General features: G+C 27.6%; 1 protein-coding gene across 2 annotated transcripts in view; it reads left to right on the top strand.

Moving 5' to 3' along the window:
• The first annotated feature begins 2,630 nt into the window (after positions 1-2,630).
• LOC123003679 overlaps positions 2,631-27,823 on the top strand; it is a 46,685-nt gene continuing 21,492 nt past the window's right edge. For both annotated transcript variants that reach the window (XM_044396606.1, XM_044396605.1), the window contains exon 1: positions 2,631-2,999. In XM_044396606.1, the coding sequence (XP_044252541.1) occupies positions 2,954-2,999 (46 nt within the window). In that variant the 5' untranslated portion in view covers positions 2,631-2,953. The remainder of the gene's footprint in view (positions 3,000-27,823) is intronic.

Genomic DNA, 27,823 nt, shown 5'->3' with positions numbered 1-27,823 from the left:
ATGACTGTTCTGCGACTCCTCATAATTATCGGAAAAATTGCCAAAAACATGCATCATTTTGTCGTTAGTTTTATGAAACCTCCTATGTACCCAAAATAAATAAAAAAATATGAATAACATTGGTTATTTTTTTCTTCTTTTTTTTAAACTTTAAATACAATTTTTCATTCAATTTTTTATTTATTTCAATACTTTGTTTCTTTATTTTTTGTTTTATTTTTTGTTTACTGAGTGTAATAATGTTTTCTGTGTATAGTGAATAGACTTTTCTGTTTTTAAATTTATGTTTTTTAGTGTTCAGCCTTTTTAAATTTTTTTGTTTTTTTTTGTTGAGCACTTTTATTGACTTTTGGTGTTTTTTTATTTATTCTTTGCTTTATCTATTGTTTCTGTTTTTCTACCTTATATCAATTTAAGTTCAATAGCTTTTGTTCTCTTTTTTATGCATTACTTTTACTTACTTTAAGTATCATTGATTGTCATTTTTGGTCTTTATTTTTCTCTTTCTTAATTTTGTTGTTTTTTATTTTTATTTTGATCTGATTTAGGTACATTTTACTAGTTCATGCATAATTTTGTCGTTGGTTTTATGAAACCCCCTATGTACTTAAAATAAATATAAAAAAATATGAATATGTAACACTGGTTATTTTTTACTTATTTTTTTTAAACTTCACTAAAAAATACAATTTTTTATTCCATGTTTTACATTTTTTTATTTATCTCAATATGGTTTTCTTGTTTTGATTTTTAAATTTTTTGTTTTTTTTTTGTTATGGACTTTTGGTGTTTTTGTGTTCATTTCTCCCCTTCTCTATTTCTGTTTTTTACGTTATATAAACTTAAGTTTAATATTTTTTGTGTTCTTTTATATGAATTATTTTAATTAGATTTAAATATTAATGATTCTTTACTTTTGCCTCTCTTAATTTAATTTTTTTTGTTTTCTGTGTATAGTAAATACGCTTTTCTGTTTTTGAATTTGTTAGTTTTTTAGTCACGTATTTTTAGACTTTAATTTTTTTTAGTTTTTTTCACAACTTTTATCGAATTTTGATGTTTTTTATTCATTTCTTTCTTTATCTATTACTTTTGTCTTTCTACCTTATATGTATGTTTATACATATATATGTTTATAAGTTCAATAGTTCTTGTTCTCTTTTTTTTACTCGCTTTAAATATCATTGATTGTCATTTTCGGTCTTTACTTTTGTCTTTCTTAATTTTGTTGTTTTCTATTTTTGTTTGTTCTGATTTACATTTTACGACTTCTTTCAAAATGTATTTCAATTTTTTATGTACACTTTTAATTTCATTATTTCTTAAATCTATTTTGTGTCATCAAATGTTTTCTCAAATTATCTTTTTTCATCTTCTCTTGGTATTTCCTTCGCTTTTTTGCATTCAAATTTTTCTTAAATCTTCTTTATGTCATCAAATGTTTTCTCAAATAATCGTTTTTTCATCTTCTCTTGGTATTTTCTTTGCTTTTTTGCATTCATTTTTTTTAAGTAAGTACCATTTTTTATTTTTGACCACTATTTAAAAAAAAATCATACATAACAAAAGGTTTAAATGAGTTTTGGGAACTTTAACAAAAACGTACTTAAAAACGTTTTGTGGACTCATCTGCTATTCCAGACTCGATTTCGCGTCTCTCAAAAACTGTATTTTAAGCTCTTGCAACAAGATTAATTATTAACAAACAAAACTAAAAGATGATGAGGCATAAAAAAGCAAAAACAAAACAAAAAAATTGATGACAAAAAACAACTAAGAAATAATAATGATATGAATTAGTTACTTAATGTACATAGAAAATTTGCAATAAAAAACGCGAAATTTAAGCGACACAAAGGTAAAGACATGAAATAATAAACAAGCATGTTAAAAACGAGTAGAAACAACAAAGAATACAAAAAACAAATTAAAAATCTAATATGTTATAAATTATGATACATAGAAAGACAAAAATATTGAAATATTGATTCATTTTCTAAAGAAATGTCAAATTTGGTACATTTTGTATAATAATTTTGAGAAATTAACAATCTTTTGAAAACAGCGATCAAGGCCTTATAACATTCTTTATACCTTTATGCCAATACATTTTACACTCTGTTTCAAACTAGATCAAAAAATGCTTAAAAGTTATTAAAAGCATGATACAAAAAAATGCGATTTGGGGATTTGGCCTAGATCCCTTGTGCGTTTTTGGCGAACTAGTCTTTTCCGGTCGTAAACATTTAATGGAAATAATCTCGCACTAGTCGAGTAAATTACCTCGAGCTAATCGGTTCCGGAGCAATTACAATAAACCGTCTCTGCGTAAATTCAAAAGAAATTAAAAGTAGGAGCGTAAAACCTCCGGAATCAGAGAATCACCTCTCCGGCATTCCGTAATTAACCCTCCAAGTCGCAGATCAGTCAGCGGGGGTTGGCGTGGCGTCTCCGGTCGCTCCGGACCCGGCGACGCTCCGGTCCGTAAACTGAATATAAATACACTCTCAATTTACAAGTGTATTATTGCCGAGAAACCTAGCGGGATAGCCGATCATCATCGCGACACGACGCATCTCGACGCGCAAAGAGCGAGAGACCGGAGTTCAGTATCGCCCGGAACCCGGACTTGACCGGACTCCAGACACTAACACTCTTTGCTTCCACGGACACGCCCACAACATCGCTAACGCACACGCATCCGGAATAAAACACTTTGAAATCCGATTAAAAGTCGCAAGCTCGTCGCAGACTTGCCATTTCCGGGTGTCAACAAAATTCTTCCGGGATTTTTTCCAACGGTGAAAAAAGTGGGAGTGGCGGTTACCTTTTGCATTAAATATGAACCGCAGCCTGGAGTTTAATAAAGCGATCCGGGTAAAAGCTCCGATGTAATAAAATTGTTAATAGTGACCGGATTCGAATTATTCGAGTTTTAATCGGAGAGTTCAAGATGTTTGGGACGATTGTTTGGCTTGTTACGGCCCTGCAAATACTAGGTAACATATCGTCGACTTGATTTTTATTTTTACTGATTTACATGACAATACGAAAAGTGAAAAGGCAATTTTTCTATACATAAGGGGAGCGAACGTTCATCAAAACTTTGCTCAAAACACAATTACGTGACGGAAAATTGCAATGCAACGGAAAGGAACTGCATTTGGGGCGCTTCAGGCAGTTCATATGGCCGAGGGGTGCGAATTTAAGGGCGCAAAATGGCGTTACACAAGACTAATCAATTTTTTTGGCCCCGTACCAATCTAATCAATAATTCAAAAAATAATCAGTCATTCTGTTTTAATTGAGCTATTTTACTTTTTGTTTCAAAATTTCCTATTATGAACATTGTTTACACATTGTAAACAATTTCTGTTTGTACAATATGCGTGGTGGTTTCTTTATAACAATACAATAACAATAAAAAAAATTTTAATTTGCTTGTTTGGTTCCAATAAATCGATTTTACTTTAAACACAATTTAATTTTTTTTTAAATTTTCTGAAACGAAATGAAAGTTTTAAACGGATTTTGTTGAACATGAATAAATTTATTTTCTTTAAAACGCATTTGCTTATTTATTAAGTGTAATTTGAGAACAAAAAACCGATTCAAAGTTATAATTTTTTTTCCAAATTAATTTTTTTTTCTTCTGGTATATTGTAATTAAACTGAGCTGTCTCACTTTATTCTCAATGTTAATCGCATTTGCTACTACCTCGTTTGAGGTTTCTTTATGAGTTTATTCAATTATGTGATTTTAAAAGAATTTTTCGTTCTGGATTCTGACCACTGAAACTTTGATCATCTGATATTTGTATAATTATCGTTTTAAACACAACTTCTGGTTCAGTAAACTAGCGAAACGTATTCGTTTTAGGGAGATTGGATAGTTGATGAGTACATTGTGTAGACTAAACCTTACTTAACAACAATTAAGTGAATTCTATACAGTCATTAACTTCAAGTATCCAAGTTAAAGTTAACGATTTAAACAAACATGTGATTTATAATCTTGCTTAATAGTCGCTTATTAGCTTGGCAAACTTGGTTTGTGTTATTTTCAAAACAGAAATTTTTCGATAGTAAAAATTTAAAAAAAGGTACCTAAACTAAATAATGCATACATTAAACTTGTTGAAAATTACAAAAGTGACAATTTTTATTAAGTAAAAGTTTTATTTTACAGCCATGGAGAATTTTTTTTTATTTTTGCGCCTAAGCGTTTTTACTTTTACCATAACATTTACCAATGTTGTCTCTTTTTTGTCTCTTTTGCTATTGCAGCAGTTTCTAGAAAAGTAGATCAGCATTTGACATTTTGCACTACTAACTGCACTAATCATCTAATATTTCAATTAATAAACACTTTTGAAAGTCTCAATACAAATTCTTATACTGACGCGTGATGGTTGTTTATAAGCGTTGTTATAATTTTATTACTTGCAAAGCGTCCTGATTATTTTGTTCATTTACTTGCTAATTATAGTGTTGCTCTTTACAATCGATCTGAATACGTTTGTCTTTAAAATAGTATATGTTACTAGGAGTAAAAGAGAGTTTACGTGGCTAAGCTGATTTATTTGCTTCACTACGTTCAAAAAAATAAACATTGTTTACTCCTAATAGCTACTAATTTTATTATTTTCTTACGCACGAAAAAATCTATTACAAAATTTTATCACCGTCTCTCAATCTTTGATCATTTTTTTTTCAGTTGCTGCTGCAAAATTCGACTTTAGAAATTATAAACATTTTTCAGAATTTTACTATTTTATCTTACTAATTTATGCTTTTTCTCAATATATTGAAAAAATGTTAATTTTTTTTTTTTGAAAATTATTACATTTGCAATTTCTAGAAGTTAGTATAGGTACTCAATTGAAAAGTATTTTTTATTTTGGGCTTGTCTGTAAACTGTTGAAATATTTATTAAAAACTCAAATTTTTAATTATTTCTCTAGATATTTATGTTTTTAAAATTTTAATATCCTGAATTTCTCAATGTTTCGCAAGTTTTCCATCACTTGCTTTTTTAAAAAATGTTTATTCGATAAGTTTATAAGAAAAAAGTATGTGTTAGTCTCAAGATCTTTAATCTCTTATTAAGATTTTTATTTTTCTCAAGATAAAAAATTTTTTTTGGATTGTTTTTCGGTACATTTCAAGTTGGGTCAAAAATAATCTCACTCAAAATATTAACTTAAAAAATCTTCAGACTTTTTTTACAGAAATGCTCAAATTTATAAAATGTCGATCTTTTTGATATATCCTGCTGCAAAAAAACAGTTGGAGAGACTACGAAGTGACCAGAAATATTAGCTTAGACTTGCAATAAAAAATTTTAAAATTTTTAGTGAAATGTTTAAATATAAAAAATGTGAGTCGAGATTTTTCAAAATTTAGTACTGCAAAAGACAATTGGGGAGACTAAAGAGTTGCAAAAAAATTAAACACATTCTTAAAGAAACGCTCAAATACAAAAAAAAGTAATAATAAAAAAATTCTTATTTTGTTATTACTTAATACGGACTATAAAATTTTAAAAAGCTAACAAAAACTGAAAAAAATTATTAGCAATTTTTTGTTTGTGATTTTTACAATTGTTTAATTTTTTCTTCAAAACTAAAAAAAATATTACGGAAAAACACTAAAATTGTAACTTGAATAAAAGTCCAACGTCGTAAAACGCACTTTTTTTTGGAAAACTGTTTTTATTGTATTTTTTAGAACCGAAATCTATAAACAGTATTTTTTAATAATGTGAACATTCTTTATGGCCTTGTCTCCCGTGGTGTCTCCTTTGAACTTTGAACATTTTTTAATGTAGTGAACCGAAATTCGCGATAAATCATTCTTGTAAAGTTTTTCCTCTTTCTTGGCTATTTTTCTGTAGTCCGATTAGGCGCGATCGTGGGGGCGTTGTATCCATAGTCGAAGAATTAGCACCGCGATAAATCCTCGGACGATTTCAGCAAACAATAGTTTTGATATAATGTCGCGGATAGTAAAAGCCTGAGCTCCCTTCGCCATAAATAATTCCGATATCAAGATATATGTTGGCACCTATTCATTATTCTGTTCATTACGGACGACAACCAGATTTATTCGGCGACCTTTTGATGGCCACCCAACATTCGTTATTCCAACATCCTGCCATTCAACATCACTACTTTTCACTGCTTTTTACAAAAAACCCGTGGTAATTCACCGTTTCGACAAATAAAACACGGGGAATACATCATCGGGGACCGATTTGGGGTGTTTTGACATCGATAAATTATTTAACGAGATTTCGGAGCGCGAAAACCCGCAAAGGTCAAGGCAAAGTCGCCCAATTCTGAGGCTTTTGACTACTTAAATGTTTTTTCTTCCGTTTTTTGCTGCCTCCGATACGGTTAACAAACACATAAGTTATTAATTCAAGTACTTGAGAATATTTCAGCTTCAGGGTCAACATTTCAATATCGAACACGCGACGCTTATTCAAATCGGATTTTTTCTAATAAGATTATTAAGGTTTGCTCCTGAAACTTTATTACTGACTACACCTGGCAGTGACACGCGACTCGAGCTTACGTCAAGTATATAAACAAATAAATCCGATAAAAGACGCTTCCAAAGCTTAAATTTCTTGAAGTGGATGGAAATTAATGTGTTGGCAGAAACGTGAATATTTTCTTTTTATTTACAATAGAAATGGTAATATTGTTTCGTAACAAACTCTACTGTTGACCCAGACTTGTTTTTATTGCTTATGGCTGTGTTTGTGTCGTCAAAGGAATGGTGTCTTGTTACTTTGATTAAAAATAAAAAAAATTCTGGGTAGTTTTACATCAAAATAATTAAAAGTTTAAAAAATGGTACATGCACCGGGCGAATTTGTGTCTAATTAAATGTTTTTCTACTTTTTGCAGAGTTTAAGTAAAGAGTTTAAGTAAAAAAGTTATTAAAAACAAATAAAAGCAAAAAAACGTTTGAAATATGTTAAAAAATCGTTTATTTTTACGGTAAATAAAACTAAAAAGTAAAAAGTAAAGCCAAATATTTTTGAATTCATGCAAATAATTTTAACTTTTGTAAATAAAGTTAAACCAGGTAAATTTGTGTTTGATTAAATTCTTCTTTGTTTTTGCACAAGTTTTAGTAAAATGAAAATCTAATAAAATATAAAGTCAAAAAGCGTTACATACTTTTTTCCAAAAAATTGTAATTTTTATAAAGTTAAAAATGGTGGATGCGCCGGACAAATTTTGGTTTCATTTTGATTTAATACTTTTTTGCGATGATTTTACTATGAAATAAAATTCCACATAAAAAGCGTTTAACTTATGTTAAATAGTTTTTTTTCCAAACAATTTTAGATTTTTAATTGAAATTAAAAATGGTGAATGCACTGTGCAAATTAGTGTTTGGTAAAATATTTATTTATTTTTTTGGTTGGTTTTAGTCAAAAATGAAAAGATTAATTTAAAAAAAAATTAGAGCAAAGAGCATTTGCAAAATCTTAAAAAAATTATTTCGCAAATAATTATAAGATGTTTAGAATAAACGTAAAAATGGTGGATGCGCCGGACAAATTTGTGCTTGGTTAAATATTTGAATACTTTTTGCGGTGGTTTTAGTATTTTAAATAAATTAAAAATAAATAAAGGCAAAAAGCGCTTTAAATATATTAAATAAAAATTAATTTTTTTTTAATAATTATGTTAAAAAATAGTAATTCCGCCAGGCAAATTCGTGTTTCGTAAAATATTTCTCTACTTCTTGCTACAAGTTCTATTCAAAAATACACTTTTATTAAAAATAAAATCAAAAAGCGTGAAAATAGTGGATGCGTTAGACAAATTTGTGTTGGTTAAATATTTGAATACTTTTTGCGGTGGTTTTAGTCAAAATTAATTAAAAATAAATAAAAATCAAAAAGCACTTGAAATATGTTAAAAAATATTTATACATACATAATTATTTTAAAAAATAGTATTTGCGCAAGGTAAATTTGTGTTTGGTTAAATATTTCTCTACTTTTTGCGACAAATTCTATTCAAAAATAAACTTTTATTAAAAATAAAATCAAAAAGCATCTGAAATTTGTTAAATAATTTATTTTGCAAATAATTATAAAATTTTAAAAACGTGAAAATGGTGGATGCGCCAGGCAAATATGTGCTTGGTAAAATAATGTGTGAACTTTTTGCGGTGGTTTTGGTTAAAATTAATTACAAATAAATAAAAGCGAAATATTCTAAAATCTAATTTTGCAAAAATTACAAATTTTTGAATAATTTACATTAAAAAGTGGTGGCTGCACTGGGCAAATTCGTGTTTGGTTAGATATTAAATACTTTTTGCGATGAGTCCTATTCAAAAATAAACTTTCATTAAAAATAAAATCAAATAAAATCTGAAATATTTTAAATAATTAATTTTGCAAGTAATTATGATTTAAAAACGCGAAAATGGTGGATGCGCCGGAAAAATTTGTGTTTAGTTTAATATTTCTCTATTTTTTGTAATGAGCTTAAGTAAAAAATAAAATTTTACTAAAAATAAAGGCAAAAGGATTGTAAATTATGTTAAATACGTAGTTTATTTTGTAAATAAGGAATCAACTTTTTTGATAAAAGTTATAAAAATGGTGGATGCGCCGGGCGAATTTGTGCTTGGTGGATTTTGGTCAAGACCAAAATTTAATTAAAAATTAGAGCAAAAAGCGCTTGAAAAATGTTAAATAATTCATTTTGCTATTTGTGCGCGTTTTAAACCCTTACGTTATCCTTTATCATCCCTTTTCTCTGTATAGACGAAGTAGCGAATAGAGAAAGCACAAAACGTTGTTTTGCATTTTATTATAACCTCTTTCAGCGCTTGCCTAAACATATTCGGAACAAAGAGGCTATCGTTGCCGTTAATCCGCACGTTCTGGCCGCCGTTAGCCCTCTCTGACAGATTTACCAAAGGGCGAAGGCCACTCTCGGCCCAACGCAAACACACCGAAAGCCGAGGATTTTTTTACACGAAATATTAAGACATTTTGAACAAATCAAGAGTAACGAGAAGTGAACATAATAGCGAAATTCTTAGGATCTCTCGATTTAATATCGTCAAACAGGATGTAGAGTGAACATTCCGCCAAATGCCACCGAAACGATGTTTACGGTTGCATTATATAAAAGCGAAAAGGTAAAAAACACTCAAATGCCTCGACAAAATTAACCGGAAAATTCGACGCTTTACGCTTCATTTTGCCACACATCGCAACTAATGGTGCTAATAATACCAGGCTTTTCTATTTGAATTATTTATCGATAGTTTTTATGTGTTGATTTCATGAAATTGCACAAAATTTTATTTCAAATGATTACAGGTTTTATTTATTTATTTTTTGCTAAATTTATGTTTGTTTCAGATATTGCATTGATAATTATCACAATTATCATAATTAAAGCAATTTTCTAATGTTATCTTTAATATTTTTATCACAAATCACAAACCTTGATCTCCAAAAATTAATTAATTTTATCTTAAAAAAGCTTGATTAATAATTAAAACTCTATTATTTACTTTTAGTCATTTTATTATTAAGAGTAATTTACTTCTCGTAAGTAAAAAATATTAAACACATTTTCTTGATCTTTCATTAATTTAAAATTTTCTGCATATTTTGTGTTTTTTTAAAGTTTAACATTACGATGTGTCTGGATAAGGTCTCATTATGGAAATCTGTATTATTTTTTTGAATTCTCGCAAAAAAATTAAAATTTAATTTTGCGAGAGATTTCACTAAACCGTTTTAAAAAGCAACCAAATTTGTTAGAAAATAAAAATACTTTTGCTTTCTGCAAGTCTTTATAAGTACGTTTTTTGAGTTGGGAACTTGGATTTTACGATAGTCAAATTGAGACGAAAAGTCACCAAATTTAGACTCAAATGACTTTATTTTGTCTTTTTTCTATGGTTTTGCCAGGTTTTTTAGTCAAAAAATTACCAAGTTGGGTTAGAAGTATTTTTTTTTGTTTTTCAAAGCGTTTTTGAGCTAAACTAAAAAATTATTCAATCAGGTTCCAAACGACATTTTTTTTGTTTTTTTTTAAACTGTTGTAGCATATTTTTCAATAAGCAACGTAAAATGCTAAAAAATCACTAAATTAGGTCAAAAATAGTGTTATTTCTTGTCTTTTTCAAACATTTAAGCAAATATTTTTTTGTTAAAATAAGCCAAAAATTACTGTATCACTAAATTGAATTTATAATTTTGTTTTTTTGTTTTATCGAGCTTTTTTGAGCAAAGAAGACAGAATTCATTAAATTATGTTGCAAATAACATTTTTTTTTTGACCGTTCTGGCATATTTTTTATTCAGAAAATATCACAAAAACTTTCAAATTGAATTACAAAAGGTGTTATTTTACCTTTTTAATGCGTTTTTGAGCTTAAATAGACTAAAAATCATTAAATTAGTTCCGGTTTGTTTAAGAAAATGTTTCAAACAGAAACGTAAAAGTTTTGTGTAATTTTGTTAAAAATGAATGAAAAATAGCTAAATTTAATCAAAATTGGTATTTTCTGGCCATTTTCAAATAATTCAGCAAGTTAGTATTTTTGTTAAAAATAGGTTGAAAAATTACTATACTTCTAAATTCTATTATTTTTGCTTTTATTAAGAGTTTTTGAGCTAAAAACTCAGTTTTCTTTAGAGATTTTTCTAAAACTGGACAAAAAATATAAAAACCAATCGCAAATGACATTATTTTTGTTTTTTTTTTGAACGTTTGTGCACATTTTTAAACTACTTAGAAAAATAAGTACTTTTAAGATCAACACACAAAAATACTAAATTATACCAAAAATTGTATTTATGCTATTTTTTTCGCATCAGGTTAATACACGTTTTTTTGTCGGAAATGCAATTACTCTGCAAAATTTTCCAAGATGAGAAAAAATGTGTTTTAAAGATTGTTTCGTGTTCTACTTATTTTACAAGTAAGCATTTATTTACATTACACTTAACATTTAATTACAATCAAATTTTAACCCTAATTAGTTACTAACTAGTTTAATTTACACATATATTTGCTACGATTATCAAACCTTATTATCCAGTAAGTAATAATAATTATTTTCAATGAAATGTAAAGTTATTTAAGAATTTTTTTACCTAAAGAAACCACGTTGTTACCCAATAAAGAAATAATGTTTGTCATAAATTAATTAATACCTTGTGGCATTTATTTGGTATTTTTTTTCTTTAATTAAGTCGGAAAATGAAAACTGAGAATTAATTTTAATGGCTTGAGGTGTTTTGGGGCGATTACGATGTAAAATTGAGAAAACAAAATCATTGCAGAAAATGAGTTGATTCTAAATTAGAAAACAAAGCGGCATTGTTTATGATATCAACAAAACTTCCAACTCTAAATTGAACACAATAACGTGTTATGTTAAGATCCAAGCAACTTGCAAGGTTTATAATTATAACAAAAATTGTTAAACAAAAATTCGTTGATTAAATAATGTTGCTCACTGAGAGCGTAGAGCCCTCCAAGTGTATAAATTAACTTCCATGACTGCTTAAATCATAACAATATAAAAAACCACCCCTAAAACTTTTAATGCATTGAGCCGTAATTTTTATGCACCGTTGAAAGTTGGTCGCTTTGTTTCCCAACAGCTCCGGCCAACTTTTTTATTAATATTAATCGTTTGAATTTTTCATTTCATTATACGGCAAAATTCGTGTCATGTAACCGAACCGAATCTGAAACGATTATTGTGTAACATTAGAGGGAGCATCCCTCGAGGATCGCTCACCTTGACTTGTCTTCCTCAAACAAATACATCTCCATCCTCATTAGAAAAAGTGCCATAATGGGATGCCGGAATAGATAAAAGCCTCCATTGTCTGCTTTCGCTGCAAAACCCCGGAATCCAATCATAGACCAGAGGAAGCGAAAAGGGTTATTAAATGCAATTATCTCGGGACGAGCGCCAGTCTGACACACTACATTATTTTCAATATTATTTTGTAATTCGAACGGACTGCGCCCTGAAAGATGGCTTTCAAGGGGCTTTGACGTTATTTATTAAATGTTTTCACCCACTTCCCGCCTAAACTTCACTTTAGAAGTCATTATACAGGCTGTTCCGCCTAAACCCCACATTAGAAGTATTGGTAGAACTCCCATGAATATTTATCTAAAATTTTGATTACTGCCATAATCGGTTCGGTTCTGCTCAATGAAAATACAGAGTGGTTATAAATGATTCTCATCTAGCCAGCTTTGAAATTCTTTTGCATGTAACTTTATTTGTGCCGCTCTACTTTTTTGAAAGCTTTAGTTCTGTCATTAGTGTCACTTATTACTTAATAATAAATTGTTGTTAATTAAATTTTTATTGTTTCAACTAATTTCCAATTGATAATAATGTATACTTTGGAAGAAAACAAGTTTATAATTGTCTATTTTCGAAGTGGACGCTTAGTAAACGACGATTTTTTAATTTTGAGTTACAACAAGTAGGTACCCCTATTTTCGTAAAGCGGCATTTTTTATTTTACATGGAAAATTCACAGCTGGCTAGATGAAAATCATTTATAACCACTCTGTATTTAAAAAATGGCACTTTCTGTGGATATCAACTTCGTTATTTTGAATAGAAAGTTATGTTCTTTATTGCGTTTTTGTATTAATCAAGTAATTTTGAAAAGTTTGAAAGTTTTCATTAGCCTTCCCTATACCTAAGTTTTCGAAAAATTTAAACCTTTAGAATCTTCTTATTCAAAAATGGATAACTCTGCCATTTTTTATTATGTTGAAAACGGATTTGGATATACGAGAGAGAAAACTTAGATCTTTTCTTAAATGTGTTCATAATTGGAAAAATAATTAACAAACCGTCAAAATGTAAGGTTACGTTTAGGAAACTTCAAATACCCTTAACTCATTTTTTCTCAATGAAGAGCCCCAATTTTTTCTTCACTAAATAGAGAAGAATTTAGTTCTGCTGTGATCTGTATTCTCTATACTTATGTTTGATAATTGTCAAATTATAGTAACTTCTTTTGATATTAGCCATAGCTACTTTAGCATAGGTTATCATAAAAATAAGAAAAAAAGTTTTTCAAATTTAGATTAAATAAATTTAATTTGTATTTACGAAAAGAATGACTCAATCATAAAAAAAACTTGACGTTTTTTCAGTGAAAAATATTTCCATGCGAAAACTATGCAGAATTAAATTCTCTTTCATTAAGTGAAGAAAAAATTGGGGCCTTCCATTTAAAAAATTAAAATTTTAGATAAATATCGCTGTTAAAACTCAGAATAGTTCTGATGTGGGGTTTAGCCGAAACAGCCTGTATTTTTCTAAAAATTTGTATACAAAGTATGGAACCAAAATAATTACTTTACGAAAAAAATAATTAGTGTAGCGTAAAGTACAATTAAAATGTGACCGTTTATCAAGAATAATGTTTTTCGAATTTTCTTATAGTTTTTGAGTTTTGCAAAAAAAAATTCTATAAAGAAAAAAATTGTAACAGTAAGTTAAAAAAAAGTTTTTTGAAAAACTCGAAAACTAAAAGAAATTTCTAAAAGTTTATTTGTAATTTTACGTTACACTAATTATTGTTTTCGTAAAGTGGTTTGTTAACGAAAAAAACGCTTGGTTCGATATTTTTGATTCACTGTGTATATGCTCAATAAAAATATTTTTTAATGGCGAAACTTCCGGTTATAATTTTTACTAGAAAGTTATGTTCTTTATTGCATTTTTGAATGGTTTAAGTAATTTTTAGAGATTTTTTATCAGTCTTTACTATACCTAAGTTAAATTTTTTCAAAATACATATTTAGACTTTTTTGAAAATGCATAGTGTTTCACTTTCTTTTTCAAAAATCAATGTAACTTTGCCGTTTTTAATTATTTTGAAATCGTGTTTGGGCATATAGAAAAGAAGGGTTAGATCTTTTCTGAGAAGTAAACCTATAGTTATAATTTTGTTCTATTTATATCAATAATTCCAAAATATTTATTTACAAATATGTCCACATACCTACCCCTAAATATTTTTCATATTTGCATAAGTTTATCTTTAAGTTTTTTTTTTGTTTTCGTTAAATTGTGAGGATTTGTTAATCATTTTCAAAATTTAAAAAAAAAATCTAAAAATCTCAACAACAGTTGAATTTAGGTAAAAGTTCAAGAATAACTTTCATTGAACAATTCTGAAAATTCCAAAACGAAATAAAAGCATAAGTTCTCATTTAAAATAACAAAGTTATAGCTGTTTTTTGGTAACCATTTTCAAAAAATTATATTAGTCTTGAAATTTGAGAGTTGGCAATCTTGAGCTACTTTAAAAATTTTTCAAACATTTCTTTAAAGCAAAAAAAAATAATTTACTCATTGCAAGGGGTACAAAAGCTTTGATTTTTTAAATAGACCCCTGCAAGTAAAAATTTCGACAAAAAATTGACATATGTCAAAAACTATGGCAAATAAGTACCACAACTTACTTAGAAAAAGCAAATGCAATAAAAATAGTTAACAAATTTTTTTCTTGTACTTTAATTTCTTGTTTAATTTATTGGTGTTTTAAATATTAGTGATATTGTTATCTGATAAAATATTAGCTGAGATATTCTGTCTAAAATTTTTTTATTTGAAACACTCTGTAGGTGAATAATTTCAAAATAGTAGTGACATCAACAAATTATTTAAGGAAATAATATTAAAAACAGTAAACGTAAAAAATAAAAATGATTTTCAAGAAAATTGCGTTTTTTTTGGTTAGATTTTTGGTTAGAATTTTTATGACTGAGATGCAAGCACACAATATCTTACCTGAAACATTCTGTAAATTTAAATATAAAACTAATTCGAAAACACTTGCAATAGCAACAAATAATGTAAAAAAATAACTCCAAAAATAATAAGTGTGAAAGAATAAGAATAATTTTAAGGTAAATGAATTCAAAAATCACATTTTTTATTTCGTAGACGGAAGTTGAAATTATTTATTTTATTTAGTGGTGTTATACTATATGAATCGAATTCAATGTTTATTTTTTTGTTCAATGTTTATTTAATTTTTCGTTTAATTTACCACTTACGAAGCAAGTGTTTTAACACAATGTTTTTTATTTTTACTTAATTAGAAATGTTCACCAAAATAGAACAATTACGATTTTGTTTAACAACACTTTAGACATTTCATCAAGTTGTTATGCAAAACTAAAATCATCATTAAATGAATTATATAAGAAGAAAAGTTGTTATGCAACTTTCTTATTGTAATAGCAAAATAAATTGATTTTATAATGGAACTTAATCAGATATTTGCAACCTCTCAACTGCAGACTCCTTTGGTATCAGTTGACTTAGTCTAGTTTTAATAAAACCAAGTTTAAAAAAGAAAACTAACGAAACAATAGACAAGTTGTTTGTCTCTATTTTATTTGAAATTGCCAACTTTTTTTATATTTTTTAAATACTCAACTTCTACAAGAAAAGAAATAAAAGCACCTTGAATATTTTTCCTCTCTTGTCAAAGTCTGTAATGACATGTAAACTTGGATAAGAAAATGCTAGTTAAAATTCTGCAGACGATCTGCATCCACCATCTCTCTCTGCATTGTTTCTGAGAAAAATAATGGACTGTGATTAAGAAGAGTAATAAGGGAAGAGCTTAGCAAAATCTCGCTGGTTTAGAGTTAATCAATTTTTAAATAAACCTCTGACTTTAATGTAATACAATTTTAATTATTTTATACGGATGGTATTAACTTATTTAATCCCAAATCCAGGAATCCTTATCATTACAAACGTGGTTTGCTCAGTCAACACTATGATAGTAGCGAATAAATTTGCAATTTAAAGCATAAATTGACAAGTGGGGAGGTTTAAATAGGATAATATTCGGTATATATGTCTTGAGAGGAATTCGGGTTTCTAAAGCAATGCCATCATGCGTGTAGTAAAATAACAGTAAGTGGTAAATTGCTGATCAAAGAGGCCTGCAAATTTGAAATTATGTTGGTAACATTGCCAACTATGTCGTTGGCTGACGAGTTATTGATAATTCAGTGCTGCCAACTTACAATGTAGCCAACTTGATCAAAGTCACAGCCTAATGTAACTAAAAATTTTCAATTTTGAAACGTTTCTTGCTATTCGTTTCAAATGTATTTTAAATTTTCTTTGTACTCTCAACCTCATTATTCCTTTACCGTTTTTTATGCCATCAAAATGTTTTGTTTTCTTATATTATTATTTTGATATTATTTCATTTTAGTTTTGCTCGTTAAACGTCTTTCTGTTTTTTGTTTTTTTCTGTTTTAGTATTTTTTCTTGTTTATTTTAATTTTTTTTGATAAAAAATAAACATGATTGTCATAAATTGTAACGTTCAATAATACTCAGTCATTATACAGGGTGATTTCTGTAGGACCTACATTAGAGACTTTCCCACTTTCATGTCTTTAAAATTTTGTATATAGTTTAAATCGACCTTTTCAATACAATCAAGTTATTTTCAAAATGTTTAAACTTCCGGAACTATGAGAAATTAGCGACAACTTTGAAATCTTATATGAAAATCCCTATTTTTATTGCATTTTCGAATTTACTTTTTCAAAGGAAGTAAAACGTATCCAAATTGTCAGTATTTATCAGTCATAGTTTTAGACATATGTCAATTGTTTGTTAAAAATTTTACTTGCAGGGGTCTTTTTAAAAAATCAAAGCTCTTGAACCTTTTTCAATAAGCAAATTATTTTTTTTTTGGCTTTGGAAAACTAAATGTTTGAAAAATTTTTGAAAGTAACTCAAGATTGCCAACTCTCAAATTTCAAGGCTAATATATTTTTTTGAAAATGGTTATCAAAAAACAGCTATAATTTTATAATTTTATAAACCTATGTTTTTATTGCGTATTTGGATATTCAGAATTATTCAGTGAAAGTTATTGTTGATCTTTCCTATACCTAAATTCATCTGTTGTTAAAATTTTTAATTTTTTTTGAAAATTTTGGAAATGAGCAATAAACTCACAATTTAACGTTACGTTTACGAAAACAAAAAAACTTAAAAACAAACTTATGCAAAAATAAAAAAATATTATCAGAAAATCATTTAAACACAAAGTATACATATTACACCAGTTGACTTTTTTTCTTCTTATATAATTATTTTAATGATTATTTTAATTGCATAACAACTTTCTGAAATGTCTTCCTTAAAATTATTCTTATTTTTTCTCGTTATTTTTTACAGTTTATAGTTAATGTTACAGAATGTTTCAGGTAAAATCTTGTGTGTTTGTATCTCAGTTATAAAAATACTTGTGATTTAAAAACAGTCGTAATCAAACCAAAATGAACCACAAAGTGGTCATCCTCAAGTGGGAGAGAAACGCGTTGTGTTTGAAATAAAAGTTTGGTGTGACGGGTTTAATCGTGTTTTTGTTTATCGTTTCTATACCAAGAGGATCCAATAAAAAGTATCAAACCAAAAAATAAATAATAATGCAATTTTCTCGAGAATAATTTTTTCTTCGTTTGCTATTTTTCAGAATTATTTTCTTAAATTATTTGTTGATGTCAATGCAATTTTCTTAAGAATCATTTTCTTTTTTTACGTTTGTTACTTTTTGAATTATTTTCTAAATAATTTGTTGATGTCACGACTATTTTGAAATTCTTCACCTACAGAATGTTTCAGATAAGAATTTGTCGGACAATCTCTACAAAATATCTCAGCTAATATTTTCTCGGTTAACAACATCTCTGATATTTAAAACACCGACAAATTAAACACAAAATTGGAGTATAAGAAGAAATTTTATTAACCGTTTTTATTGCATTTTTGAATTTGCTTTTTTAACTAAAATTTTTTGTCGAAATTTTTAGATGCAGGTGTCCATTTAACAAATTACAGTTCTTGAACCCTTTGTAATCAGTAAATTATTTTTTTTTGCTTTGCATAACTAAATGTTTGAAAAATCTTTCAAAGTTGCTCAAAAATGCCAACTCTCAAACTTTAAGGCTAATAATTATAACTTTGTTGTTTTAAATGAAAACCTATGCTGTTATTGCGTGTTTGGGTTTTCAGAATTATTCAATGAAAGTTATTTTTGATCTTTTCTCTACCTAAATTTAGCTGTTGTTGAGATTTTCAAATTTTTCAAAAAAATGATTAATAAACCCTCACAATTTAACGTTACGTTTACAAAAACAAAAAAATTTAAAAATAAACTTATGCAAATATGAGAAAATATTATCAGGAAATTATTTAACCAAACACAAACTATAAATATCATACCAGTTTACTCTTATTTAAATTTGGAATTATTTAGATGTTTGTGAAATTATTTAGGGGTATGTGGAATTATTTGGCATTTTTTGGGATTATTTAGAAATATCTTGGAATTACCGGTGTAAATGGAACAAAATTATGAGTGGTGGTAAGTTTAATAATTTTCTTAATCTTTTTGATTTTTTATTTTATTTTTTAATTTTTTGAAAATATTTTCTTAATTACTTTGTCGGTGTTATGATTGTTATGAGTATTTAGGAATTGCCTAGATTGCACAGGTAAGATTTTTTAGGTCAATTTCTCTGTTACAGATGTGTTAAAATGTTGTTTAAATTTTAGGTAGCAAATTTAAAAAATGCAATTTTTGAAAATACTATTTTAATTAAAACATTATGATTTTTTTCTCTAAGCTTAGTTGGAAGTAAAAAACTGTTGCATGAATCTGTTAGCACCCTTTTCGCTAATGAAGAGAGGATTTGCACTGTTGCAACTTTCATAATGAGAAAATTGAATTATCTCAAGTTGTCTCTGACGAATGTAAAACGCGGTCAGAAACCATTATCCTCCGGTTGAGTTATAAAACACAAAAATAATTTCAGTATTCCTCATGTTCAACTCCCGGTAACAAATACGTCTCGCTAATTGGCTTGTAGTCCGCCATTCCTGAATAAAAAACAAACAAGTGGAGAAAATAGATCGGTCAAAATTGTGTTAAAAGTTCGATCGAGTGCGCAAATTCGGTATTTTCGCTTTGCGCCTAATCGAATTTAATTACTGGACTGTGCATAATACAGGACCGTATCTAATGAGGTGTTGTTTGTGCGTGCTAATAGTGCAATGTTGAATTTTTGGAACCGTCGATGGAGGCAAATCGATATAAATTAGCTGATGATAGGCATCTATTGTTAACACGGCCAGAGGCTACGAATCGGCTTGTCAACGGCACCGATGCCCAAAAGCGACCGCTCTTTGTTCAAACGGATCTACCACAACCCCACTGGAATAATCTCTTAATTTGGACCGAAAGGTGGCGAGGAATCCAATGATTCCTTTTTCAGGGCATCCATCATCGGGATAAATAGGCAGCGACTACAAAAGCTTGTCCTGAGGACTAATTGTTAAGTACAAGTGGCCAAAGATTCAACAGTTTAAGGATTTTTTTCTATTTTGACCACTAAACTACGATTGAATTTATTTAAGAGTTGTTTTTTAAGTAAGGTAGAAAATAAAAAATAATAATAACACAATTAAAAGAAAGAAATTTTTTATTTTTATTCTTTACTTCTATTTTTGTAATAAATTTTAAAAAAATTATTGAATTAAAAATTACGTTGCTTTTTCTGAAATCGTAATTTTTTAATTATGTGAAAACACTCTTTACAGGCTTGTAAACAGATTATTGTGTCAGTTTATCGGACGATTTTATATTATAAATATTTTATTTACAAAAAATTAACAACAAATAGATATGATAAAAAATGGTGGATGCGCCGGGATCCGTTTCAATTAATTTTAACAAAATATTGTTTTTGCAAAGTTTATGGTTTATTGATAACATCAAATATTCAAAATAAAAACAGTTAATTGGTACCAATTTTGGCGAAAGCTTTGATATTGATATTTGATATTTGAAACTTTAGCTAAATATTGAGTCCGAAAAAATACTATTTTTGGATTATTTTAAATTACTTTACGAAGTGTTTTGCTTATCTTACAGACTATTTTGTCAATTTAACGCATAATTTTATATACTGGGTGTCCGACTTAAAACTTTCGGATCTAATACTTCTATTATTCGCCAACTAATTCTAACGAAATTTAAAAGCTCTTAAAGCTCCTAAAATAGTGATTGTGCCAGTTATATCTTTTAAAAATGCTAGATTACTTACAAAAAATTTATATCAAATTGTTAAAAACACTCTAAGCAAAAATCTGTCCTTAAAAGAGGTCCCGCTAAAATGGACGACTAAATTGTTTTAAAGCTTAGAACTTTGATAAAATTCTTTTATATAAGGTCAAAATTTTAACAACATAATCGACGGATTCAGGCGAGTGATTTTGTTATTTTTTGTGAAGAGGTTATTTTTCAGTGCTTAACAATATAATAATAGTTTCGCTCAATTTTAAATTGAGAAAATTTGTTTCTGTTTCAGTTATTTTTTATTTTGAGCTAGTTTTATTTATACTAACTGAATTTCCACTTTCTAAGTTGTCTACACTTTACATTTTATAAAAATCCGTTTGTTAATAACAGAGTTATTACACTCAAAAGTTTTACGGGATACACCCTGTAAAAATGTTGACAAAAATAATAAAAAATAAATAAATAGGTATAAATTGATATTTTATTTTATTTTTGTAGCATCGTAAAAATGGTGGATGCGCCGGGATACATTTCAAGTAATATTAACAAAATAAAGTTTTTTCAATTAATACATATTTTTGGTCTAATATTTTAAAATACAAATATTTGAAAAATTTTCGAATCAAGATTTTAACAAATTATTTTTATTTTGTGCTCAATGTTAAAGAGTGCTTTTATCAACTAATTTTATTAGATAAAGTAGTCTTTTATCGTCTAGTAAGATAAAATAATTTTTATCTACTCCACTTTGATCAGTGTATTTCAGCCATTTAAGAAAAAAAAATTTCAAGTAAAGTAACTTTAACAAAGTACAATTTTTTATTAAATATTTAATTTTTTTAATTAATTGATTATAATAATATTAGCTATACTGGAAATTTAATTTAAACTTAAATAATTTTAAAATTTACGAATTTTTTTCTCAATAATTGTTGTCACAAGGTTGAATTATATTAACTCAACAATTTTTTTTCAAAGTTAAAAAAAGTGATGCAGTTTATTTTTAAGTAAATAAGTTGGAAACACTTTCAGTAAAAATTCTATGCATATTTTTAAATGCATTTTGATCAATAACGTCTCCCATTTAAATAGAAAAAGAATTAATACACATTTTTATAAAAATACTTAAATAGGTGTCAGTAATTTGACATTTACTTATAAATGTAAAGTAAATCCTTGATTAAAAGAAAACTGGTAAAAAGTGTCTCTGAAAATTTATTTTGCATTTGAGTAGAAAATTTCAAACATGTCTTAAGAAAACAGTAATTATTTCTGATTATTATATAAATACTATTGCAAGGAAAAGTTAGAAAATGTGTTCTCGTAAAGCAAGTCTCCACTTTGCCCGTTTTTAGCGTTGGTTTCTGCAACTACAATCTCATAAAATACGATCTAATCTCGGAAGGTCTTTGAGGGCAGCCTAAACGTCGGCCATTTCAGATGGTTTTACCCGATATCTAGATACTATCTTATAAATAGTGTCTATCTTTCAAAGCTTTTGATAAAAAAATCGAAAAAAGATCAAATCTTTGTTTATTAAAGTCTGTTAGTTTTTTTGTAAACAATGTCGTGTCAAGTGGCAGAAATATTTAGTTTTACGCTTTGATATCCGTAACTGTGGTAACCGTGACGTTACCTGTCACCTATATTGAACGCAAGAGAGTTTTCTCAAACAAGTTTCGAAGGGATCGGTTTCATTGATTATGTACTTCATCCACACACTTTAAAAGTTAGGAGTTTACAGGGTGTGTCAGAACTCGCGCCCCAGAAAAAAATTTCAAGAAAGATAAGATACCAGAAACATGGAAAAATGAAAAAATTCGATCGGTCAAAATTTTGTAACATTTGTTTTTTCGTATTTTTTATGTCTATTTAATGATACTAATAATCTTGTATTTGTTTTTTTATAATTATTTACCAAAAATACAACATTTTTAACAATAAAAACCACAAATAACATTCAACAAAGTTACAATTTAGGAGACAGCTTCCTTGTTTCCTCTTCTAATAGCCTGTAGCAAAAAAAAACTGGAAAATTATTTTTCCAACGGAAATAGAGTCAAAGAGTAGAATTTAACCTTTTTTAACTTCGAAATTATGTTGATATTTTACCTTACATTTTTTTCTAGGGCGAGAGTTCTGGCGCACCCTGTCTAAACAGTAGCAGTTGGTTAATAAAGTTTCTCAGATATATTCAGGTGTTATGCTAGCAAACTTTTGTAGTGTGAGACAAATACTATTTCAATAACAGCAAGTGGTGACTTAACAATTTTTCATTCAATTAAATATGTGATCAGAGTAGCCTGTAGTTTTGAAGCTAAGTTGGCAACATTAAACAATCATTTCCCATCACATGACAAGATGAGTTTTCTTCTTGTAGTAGGGAAAATTTAATAACATTAAATTTCAAGTTGGACAAAAAATGCAAAGTCGTCTAGCCTTTGAAAAGTAATTTACAATTAAAATGTTGAATAATAAAGTTTTGAAAATAAGTTTCACATTTGTTAGCTCTAATTATTAATTAATCTCCAGTGTAGTTGTTTCATAAATTGGTTTAATTAAAACGCAACAAATTTTAACAATACTGATTAATATAGTTCTTAAACCTAGTTGCTCTGCTAAATTTTTGAGAATTTACCGGATAAAGTGTAAAAGTATTCACTTTTTTATTTCCTTTTATTTTTATTTCAAATTTACACAAAATATTAAAAAAAAATTGTGAGTTAACACAGAGACTTAAAATTGCTGTATTTTACAGCAAAAGTAATGTGAATATAAATAAATAAATAATAAAGCTTCTTCTTAAAATATAAATTAAATTCAAATTAGTATAAAAGTACCCAGGATTTTATATCTTCTTAATGGCTTTTTTCACATTTTTTTGTTTTGCTTTTTAAATCTCGGTTAAGGAATGTCATAAAAGAGACCATTTCAGACTCTTTCAGGAAACACAAATTTTAGGCTGCTTTATTTTAAAACTCTTTTTGTTAAAAATATATTAATTTTGTAATTTACATCTTGCAGTATTTAAGATGATAGAATTTAGAATTTCGGTTGAAATTATTATTTCATATTTAATTNTATTTCATATTTAATTAAAATTTAAAATTTAATATTTAAATAATAATAAATTCAAAAATTTAGCATAAATTAGTTTCACAAAATATTAAAACTTTATGATTAACTGTTATTATTTGGCATACTTGATGATATCAATAAAACAACAAATTAAAGAAAAACAATTGTTTAGAGGAGACAAAAAATAATATTCCAGCGCATCTAACATTTTACGTTACAAAATTTAATAACATTAAATTTCAAGTGGAGAATTGGACAAAAAATGTAAAGTTGTCTAGCCTTTGAAAAGTAATTTAACAATTAAAATGTTGAATAATGAATTTTTGAAAATAACTTCCAGCATTCATAAGCTCTAATTATTAATTAATCTCCAGTATAGTTGTTTCATAAATTGGTTTAATTAAAACGCAATAAATTTTAACAACACTGCGTGATTTTGTTGTTAAAGCACGTTGCTTTGCTAAATTTAATATTTGATAAAATTTTTCAGAATTTACCGGATAAAGTGTAAAAGTATTCACTTTTTTATTTCCTTTTATTTTTACTTCAAATTTACTCAAAATATTAAAAAAAAAATATGTGAGTTAACACAGAAACTTAAAATTTGTGATATTTGCTGTATTTTACAGCAAAACTAATGGGAAAATAAATAAATAAATAAATAAATAAACCTTCTTTTTAAAATAGCAATTAAATTCAAATTAGTATAAATGTTCCCACGATTTTATACATCTTTTTAATAACTTTTTTCACATTTTTTTGTTTTTTTTTTTAAATCTCGGTTAAAGAATGTGATAAAAAAGACCATTTCAGACTCTTTCAGGAAATACAAATTTTGGGCTGCTTTATTTTAAAACTCTTTTTGTTAAAAATATATTAATTTTGTGATTTACGTCTTATAGTATTTAAGATAATAAAATTTAAAATTCAAGTTTAAATTATTATTTCAGCTTAAATTAAAATTTAAAATTTAATACAAATAATAATAAATTTTAAAATTTAGTCTAAATTAGTTTCACAAAATATTAAAACTTTATCATTAACTGTTATTATTTGGCATATTTGATGATATTGGTTTAGAGGACACACAAAATAATATTTCAGCGCATCTACCATTTTACGTTACAAAATTTAATAACCTTAAATTTCAAGTAGAAAATTGGACAGAAAATGTAAAGTCGTCTAGCCTTTGAAAAGTAATTTACAATTGAAATGTTGAATAATAAATTTTTGAAAAAAACTTGCAGCATTCATTAGCTCTAATTATTAATTAATCTTCAGTATAGTTGTTTCATAAATTGGTTTAATTAAAACGTAACACATTTGAACAACATTGCTTGATTTAGTTATTAAAATTTTTGAAAATTTACCGGATAAAATGTATAAGTATTCACTTTTTCTATTTCCTTTTATTATTATTTCAAATTTATTCATAGTAAAAAAAATATGTGAGTTAACACAGATACTTAAAATTTGCTATTTTTATTAAATTTTACAGCAAAACCAATGTGAAAATAAACTAATAAATAATAAAACTTCTTTTTAGAATAATAATTAAATTCAAATTTAGGATAAAAGTACCCAGGATTTTTAAAAGCTTTTTTTTTACATTTTCTTGTTTTTCCTTTTAAAGTTCGGCCTAAAAATGTCATAAAAAAAGAACCTTCAGGAAATACAAATTTTTGGCTGTTTCATTGTAAAACTGTTTTTGTAAATTTAAAATTTAAGTTTAAATTATTATTTCAGATTAAATTAAATATTAAAATAACAAATTTTCAAATTTAGCATAAATTAGTTTCACAAAATATTAAAGCTTTATTATTAACTCTTATTATTTGGTATATTTAATGATATTAATAAAACAACAAATTAGAAAAAAAAATATTGTTTAGAGGACACACAAAGTAATATTCCAGCGCATCTACCAATTTACGTTACAAAATTTAATAACAATAAATTTCAAGTAGAGAATTCGTCTAGCCTTTGAAAATTAAATTACAATTAAAATGTTGAATAATTAATTTTTGAAAATAACTTCCAGCATTCACAAGCCTAATTATTAATTAATCTCCAGTATAGTTGTTTCATAAATTGATTTAATTAAAACGCAACAAATTTAAACAACACTGCTTAATCTAGTTATTAAACCAAGTTGCTCTGTTAAATATAAAATTTGATAGAATGGAAAAATGTTTGACTGGTCTAAGAGCTGAGACAGCGATTGAGCCAAAATGTGTTTTTGTAAGCCAACAAAAAATAATATCGGCGTTAAACTGTGGTCGAAGGTTGTTATTATGATTGATGTTGGTGTTCTGTGACGTAGAACAAACTAGACTTTTATCGTGGTTATGTGTAAGTTTTACGGTTGATGGCGATTTAAAAAATAATTTATCGAGAAAGCTCGATGAAAAAGAATTCCCAGCAGATTTGTATGTAGTGGCGGACGGCAATCTTTGAAAAGTTGAAACATTTCAGAAGCACAATTTATAACTTCTGTCAGACAGTAATCTAATATTGCAGCTTTTCCTACTTTTTCCCACCTAAACTTGCAACGTGATGTTCATAAATGGAACAGTAACGCGATATTTTTCTATAAGAATCAATCCATCGACGAGGATCAGTTCCGCCACAATTAATTTCGTTGGTCTGTTTCAGTCGCTTTCAGTTTGCTTCAATTTCAATTCAATACTGAAACTTTTGCTTCCTTTCAGGGCCAACGAAATCATGTAAATTTTTCCGTCAAGATTTGTAATAATTTCCTAGCTGATTACTGTCACATTTTCCGGGCTCTTTCAGTTATGATGAATCAATTCGGGTACGGTGAAATGAAAAATTGGAGCAATTTTTATTTAATTTCAGCGTGAAAATACAAGGAAGCAATTTTCAGGGATCCTCGACCCCCACACTTCCCACCAAACCGAACCAAAATTTGAAAAGTGAAAAAACCTTTCATTGTTTTAATAAATTATGAAAATTCTCTGCACTTTGCAGATAATGGCTCAGCTCCTAGAAACGAAATTTAATTACTTGAAAGTCAACAATAAAAGTGAATGTTAAAGTTGAGTCTCTCCGTACAATTTTCTTATTCAAACCACTCTGCTTTATTCGTTTACAAACTCCTTTCAGCTTAGTGAGAAATTGCACGAGTCTGAGTACTTTTCCCTCAGAGATATTAAACTTGATGATTTCTCAATTGTGGACGAAACATGTTGCTATAAATTTTCACACGCTCTCGACCTTTTCATATTGCTTTCATGCCGAGAAACAGCCCGCAAAAATAAATAAGACGTTTCAGTGTTCGTCCTAAAGAAGCGTGTCTTTTCAAAGCTTTATCCCGTCTGAATACGAAAATGTATTTCGCATGAGCTTTCGCTATTGGTTTCACGCACGACTTTCAGGACACGGTTTAAGCAAATGTTCAAATAAATCTCGCAGCGAAATCGATAAAAGCAATGCATTGTGCTGCATTTTAACATTTCAGGTTGACAAAATTACTGAAAATTACAATTACATTTAATTCAATTTTGGCGGATTTTTTGCGGCGAAAACCGGGTAACGGATGAACGAACCGATCAAAAATCGATCATCGTATTACGTTAGATGAAACAAATGTCGGTTGTTTGCGTATTTCCGTTTCCGACATCGCTTGATTTATAAAAATGTCGAGATTTTCAAGAAAAAAGCCAAGCCAGATAATTGTGATTTCCGCATCCGTTTTGCTCGATTTAATGATGAATGTTGTTATTCTGAGGCAACAATATTTTATCCGCAAAAAATAAATACTTTTTGCTATTTTGCGTCTGAAAAAAAGCTTATTTCGATACCAAAACCGATGCTTTAATGATACATTTCAACACCGATTTGGGTGCTGAAATAGACTAGTAAAATTTATTTTCTAGAAGTTGGTAATGTGATTTTCAGCGGCATTTTGAGCGACTTCTCTTCTTTTCAGCTGGTGTGCATGAAATATTTGCTGTGTTCATTGTTAATTTAAGAAAATTCTGAAAAATATTTGAGACTTTTGTGACATTTATGACCTGATTAGATCAAAAGTTGCTACATTTTGAAAAATTGATTTTTATCTTAAAAAAAATACGTACAACGCACAAAATAGAAAAAATCTTGTGTCATAAGTCATTTATGGGAACTCGTTTTATAAACCTGAACTCGTTCCATAAAACTTGCGTTAGGAAACGTGTTCTTAAAAATACTATTTTCTAGGACTGCAACAGAAAGTAAGTTTTTCCACTCTAATTTCAGAAAGTCAAAATAAAAATAAAAATAGATGTAACCTTTTAAGTTGGTAGAAATTTTACGTCTTCCCAAAAAAAACAAAGAAACATGCTGCCAGATTTAAACAAAATTGGGTATTAAAAGAAATTATTAATTTTGAATTTCTTGCTAAATCGTAAGAAAAATTATACCAGGTGAATAAAAAGTATGGAACCAAACGTTTTCTGCTTAAACTATTTATTTTTTGAAAAAAACTAATTGATGAGTGATAAAGTACTATAAAAATGTGACGATTTAACAAGAATAAAAATTTTCGAAATTCCCTTTTGT

Source organism: Tribolium madens, unplaced genomic scaffold (genome assembly GCF_015345945.1).
Source record: "Tribolium madens isolate multiple individuals breed KSU strain unplaced genomic scaffold, Tmad_KSU_1.1 Scaffold_1;HRSCAF=32;Tcas5.2_LG8, whole genome shotgun sequence".
NCBI classification, from domain to species: domain Eukaryota; kingdom Metazoa; phylum Arthropoda; class Insecta; order Coleoptera; family Tenebrionidae; genus Tribolium; species Tribolium madens.
This window is presented reverse-complemented; position numbering and strand designations above follow the sequence as displayed.